General features: G+C 35.6%; 2 protein-coding genes across 2 annotated transcripts; both read right to left on the reverse strand.

Annotated features, from left to right (window-relative positions):
- Positions 1-1,401: 1,401 nt before the first annotated feature.
- On the reverse strand, positions 1,402-2,213 carry LOC131858523 (cytochrome P450 71AU50-like). The gene is made up of 2 exons (XM_059211783.1): positions 2,142-2,213; positions 1,402-2,013 (listed from the first exon to the last, which is right to left on the reverse strand). Exons 1-2 carry the CDS (start codon positions 2,211-2,213, stop codon positions 1,402-1,404), a joined length of 684 nt encoding a protein of 227 aa, XP_059067766.1.
- Positions 2,214-2,303: 90 nt separating this feature from the next.
- LOC131858524 (cytochrome P450 750A1-like) lies at positions 2,304-3,050 on the reverse strand. The gene has a single exon (XM_059211784.1). The coding sequence runs from the start codon at positions 3,048-3,050 to the stop codon at positions 2,304-2,306; it is 747 nt and encodes a 248-aa protein (XP_059067767.1).
- Between the last annotated feature and the right edge of the window lie 2,081 nt (positions 3,051-5,131).

Below are 5,131 nucleotides of genomic sequence, written 5' to 3' on the forward strand. Positions count from 1 at the left end.
GCATCTATTAAAATTGAAGTTCTCTAACCATCAACATTTGAATCTGTTAACATGATGCAGGTTTGATGGAGGATAAAAAACCCAAATGCATGTGGTAAGACCTACCAGAATAGTTGTTGTTAATGATTATAAGAAAATTGTCTACCAAACATTTCTAAGAATGAAATTGGTATGCAAGAGTTTGAAAGACATTGTTTTCCCAAAGTATTGTAAATGCATAGAGATGGTATCCATAATATCTATTGTTGCTCAAAATGGATAAAATATTTTGATTTCAATTTCCACATGTATATTACAAATCAAATGCAAGTACTCCAACTTGGATTGAACTTTCTTTTATAAGAGATATTGCAACAACAATACGTACTGATTTTATGGCATCAAGTTATGTCTCCTCCACTAATTAGCTGATAATCTTTCTTGGACAATACTACAAGATTTGCAATGGTCGATGCTATATTGAAATTTATGAGTAAAAATCAAATTCATTCAATCAAATATATGTTGAAAATTCATACTATCCATTGGGAAGAGGTTTTTGTTGTAAGGAAAGATTTTACTAGATGAGAAATTATACAAATATTCAAGAGATTGTTAAATTCAACTACACTACAATAACCTGGATGATAATTCCATCACCAGCTTGGGAAATACCTGGATTTGATAGTTGCATTATGTTGGTTGACAAAGAATATCATCAAATGTACAAATTAGAAATAGATAATGAAGAAGGTGAAGAAACATAAAAATGGTCTCCTTTTCACATTGATTTACCTAGGACAATTTACAAGTAGAAGTAAATAATAATGGATGAGAGAGGTTTTAAAAAATTTCAAAATATATTTGGTTTGTCTATTTCTAGTGTATTTTCTATAAATTTTATATCTTACTCAAACAAATCAGTTTACAAGGTAGAATAAATTGGAGTTTTATTATTCCACTTTATATGTTTATGTTTCTTTGTGATTAACACAAAGCAAAATTTAACCCTAACACTATATGCAACTCAATGTTATTTTAAAATAAAAATGATAAATCTTGATTAACATAAATTAAATGATAATATTAAAAGAATTACAATTCTTCATATAAACCTAATTAAACATCAGAAAGAAATCAACATTAAAGTTTTATAATGATTATGTTTTAATTTGGGTTCCTCCATATCTGTCGGCTTAATTTATATATATAATAATATATATGCTAGTTTATGTTTAATTCAAACATTATAAATTACCTATTATATCATTCATCTCAACAAGAATCTCAAGATGAAAAGAAGCTCTGTTACATTATGAAACTCCTAAAAGAAAAATTTCTTTCAAAATGGTAGATTAATTACAGTGGTGGGATGGTTTTTATTGTCTATATTAATAGTTTATCTCTCAACTCTATCCAAGACTATGGTGGCCCTTCAGTGGTGAGCCTCCAGGAGGGAAGAGCAGAAAGAGGAAACTTTTTAGGTAAGCTCAAACCAAACTCTTCTTCCCTATTCACCTCACCCTCCACACTCCAATCAAAGCAATGTATGAGCTGAGCCACAGCCAAGTTAACAACGGAACTGCCCATGGACATTCCGGGGCATCCCCTCCTCCCTGCTCCGAATGGCAACAATTCAAAGTGTTGGCCTTTCAGATCTATGCTTGACCGAATAAATCTTTCAGGCTTGAATTCTAAAGGATCTTTCCAAATACAATCATCCCTTCCCATTGCCCAAACATTCACAAGCAACCTTGTTTTTGGTGGAATGTAATATCCTCCCACATTGCAACCCTCAGTGGATTCGTGTGGCACCATAAAGGCCCCTACTGGATGTAATCGAAATGTTTCCTTCATCACACACCGCCAGGAATCTAAGTTTACAAGATCACTTTCCCTTACAATGCGATCTCTCCCGACCTGTAATTCAATCTCTTGTTGCGCCCTTGCCATTACTTTAGGGTTTCTCAGCAGCTCAGTCATCGCCCATTCTATAGTTATAAGAGATGTGTCTACTCCAGCAAGTAGCATATCCTGTGAAAGCATTGAACTCGTTGGTTAGTGAGATCGTAACAGAAAATTGTAATTTCACAATTTGACTAGACAAAAAGAACAAATCCTAACATTGAACTAGCAATGGCAATTATTGAAACTGAACCGACCAAGATGATTGCTTTGATTGAAAGGCGAGAGACTTGAATCTTGGAACTTTCGCTCTCACCCATGTCCAGCATTACGTCCAAAAGGTCCGGATTGTCCGACCTTTTACTCCTGCTCCTCCTCAGCTCAACGCGCTCATCGATCAGCTTCTCGGCAAACGCATCCTATGCTTTATGAACGGCCTTCATACGGCGGCGGTAGCCTTGCAAATCAAGAAAGGAAAGAGAGGGAATGTAGTCCCTCACAATAATTACTCCCAGCAGATGCATAATTTCAGTCATTATCTCTAAAAACGATTCGCCTGCGCTCAGTCCGGAGTATCCTCTGCCTGCAAACATTCTGCAGATAGTGTTGAGTGAGAGGGTGGAGATGAGATTCCGCAGTTGGACGGAACGCATGCCCTTCTCACTTCCTTCCCACACAGATCTCACCATGGCTGTCGCCTCTTCTTCTCTTACCCAACTGAATGACTCCGTTCTCTTGGTCGTCAGTAATTCCATTGTGTACAACTTTCTCATCTGCCGCCAGTACTCTCCATAGGGGGCCAGCGCTACGTCTCTGCTCTCGTAGCCCAGGTACTTTGCCCCCGATGTAGCTGGTCTGCTGGCGAAGGTCAAATCATGGGTTTTAAGAAACTCTTTGGCCATGGCAGGAGAAGAGGCCACAACCGTGGGTACCGAGCCCAGGCGTAGAAACATGATGGGTCCGTACTTTTTTCCTAGCTGAGTCACGGACTTGGGAGGAAAGCTTCCCAAGAGATGGAGATTGCCTACCAGTGGCCATGGCCGTGGCCCTGGTGGCAATCCCAACTTTCCTTTGTTTCTCTTTCTTGCTGTCAGAAATCTGTATATTATCCAGAGGAAGATGAGCGAAAAACCCAGCTCCACTGCAGGGAAATTGAGCCATGCCATGTTTGGTTTGGATAGCCCGGCTTGCATATCTTTGATATCAACTTATCAGTATCTAAAGCAACTTGTCGGCCAAAAGTCGGGCACGTTCTTGGACTAAATTCTGCTCATTGAAGACTAACTTTCCTGCTCAATGGTGCACGAGATTCAGTTTCCTACGGGCCGGCTTAACCGGCACACTCTAAGCATTCACTTAGGTGGCCAGGCCCACAACCACTCTAAAATTCATCTTCTACAGTTCGGAATGTTTTTCTGCCAGGCAAAAACAAGTGCATGGTTTTCTTTTATTTATTTATTTTTATATGGAACAAGGCACTTAAGATTACAAAATTGAGGCTACAAAAATTGTTGATGCTGAATTACCAGAAATCTAATCACAATGATTACATAAGATGCATAATATCTTTATGTGCTGTGTGTTGAGTTCTTTATCTCATATACATTGCCAGAAACAAAGCAAAATTTAAATGTTCCTTGAAAACCCAGCTTGTTGGCTTGTTGTATGGGGTTTCTGGTCCCTCATATTATTACTAAACCGAAAGCTTTTGTATGTTAACTAAACAATTGATGTGTTTTTTTTCACTTTAACCTACAAGTATTTTATTTTAAGTTTGACTTTGCAGATCTTAATTAATTACAAACAATAAATTAATAATAATGATTAATATAAAATTAATTAAGAAAATTTATTTTATTATAAACAATAATTTTTTATAATGAATATTTAACTTTGAATATTTTTTAGTTTCAATATTTTATTCTTGTTTTGACATAAGCATTGTAATTAATTACTAATAATAAATTAATAATGATTAATAGTACACAAAATAATTTAAATTAAAATTTTAAAAATAATTTTTTTAATAAAATTATTTATAATGAATATTAACACTAATTTAATTTTAAAGATTTTTAAAGAGTAATTATAAGATATAATTATTAATATTTTAATTTATTATATATAATAATTAATTATTGATTATTAAATATTTAAAGTTAATAAATTTATAGGATTGATACTAAAGTCCACTAAATACTTCTTTTTATTATGGATAAGATAGGAATGCAAGGAACACATCAAACTATTTTAGTAAGAGGTAGTTGTGGGTTTCTTGCTTTGCTTTTATCTGGTTCTTATGAAGAGAAATCGCTCACTGTATAGATAAAAGATGATTATTCAATGTTGTTTTGTGTTTTGAAATGAAAGTTTAAATCTAAAGTTCTATGAAAATTGATATATAGCCAAATTAATATCTTCTTTATAGCATTTTCTTCCTTTATATACTTTGAATAAGGAGTAAAGCTATCATGATCATTTTTTTTATGAATATGGGCCTAAATTTTCATTAATTAAAAATTAGAATACATATTAAAAGAATAAAGGTAGATGAACACATGACACACCTCGAGAGTCACAGGCGATAGAACAACAAACCAAAAAACTAGTCGGAGAGGTAACTCCCAAAGCATAAAGCATAAAAATCCTAAAATTTGCTGAGTCATGAGAGCAATTCCTGTCAGTAGTAGGGGAAAATCCTTATCATTTGATTTAGGTACCCCAAGTATCATCGGGTGTGGAGTGACGTTAGGAATAGACTAGCAATAATCATCTTTATCATCTTTTTCTTCTTTAGGAGCCACCAAATGCTAAGGAGTAATAGCAAGGGCAAGTCAAGGTAACCCTTTGGAGGGCACGGTGGTGGGACAACCAGAACCACATCCCTAGGAGGATCCAACACATCTAGTAGAGCAACCATCACCATAAACAGTAGAGGCTCCAACTTCTCCTCAAGGAGGTGGAGAGGTGGAGTGAAATCATATAGCTTTGGTAGACCCACGGATAGACCATCGAGGGGTAGCCTAGGATGTAGGTGAGTGAGACCATCATGCAAAAAAGATCTACCCCCACCGTCGACCCTAGGAAGGATAATGGTAGTGAGGGATGAAGGGTCAAGAGTAATTGTAAGAAAAAAAATCACACCTTGTACAAGTTAGCACAGCAAATGTCATCATCCTCCTCATCATCGGAGGTCACATACCACTACTTTTATCTTTTGGCCCACCTAGATCTCTCCATCATCTCT

Source organism: Cryptomeria japonica, chromosome 9, assembly GCF_030272615.1.
Source record: "Cryptomeria japonica chromosome 9, Sugi_1.0, whole genome shotgun sequence".
Lineage (NCBI taxonomy): Eukaryota > Viridiplantae > Streptophyta > Pinopsida > Cupressales > Cupressaceae > Cryptomeria > Cryptomeria japonica.

Excerpts from the sequence above, each read along its gene's own strand:
- LOC131858523 (XM_059211783.1), bottom strand. The coding sequence starts at position 2,213 with ATGCTGGACATGGGTGAGAGCGAAAGTTCCAAGATTCAAGTCTCTCGC. Across the intron at positions 2,014-2,141 it reads CAATCAAAGCAATCATCTTG|GATATGCTACTTGCTGGAGT; the intron begins GTCGGTTCAGTT and ends ATGCTTTCACAG.
- LOC131858524 (XM_059211784.1), bottom strand. The coding sequence starts at position 3,050 with ATGGCATGGCTCAATTTCCCTGCAGTGGAGCTGGGTTTTTCGCTCATC.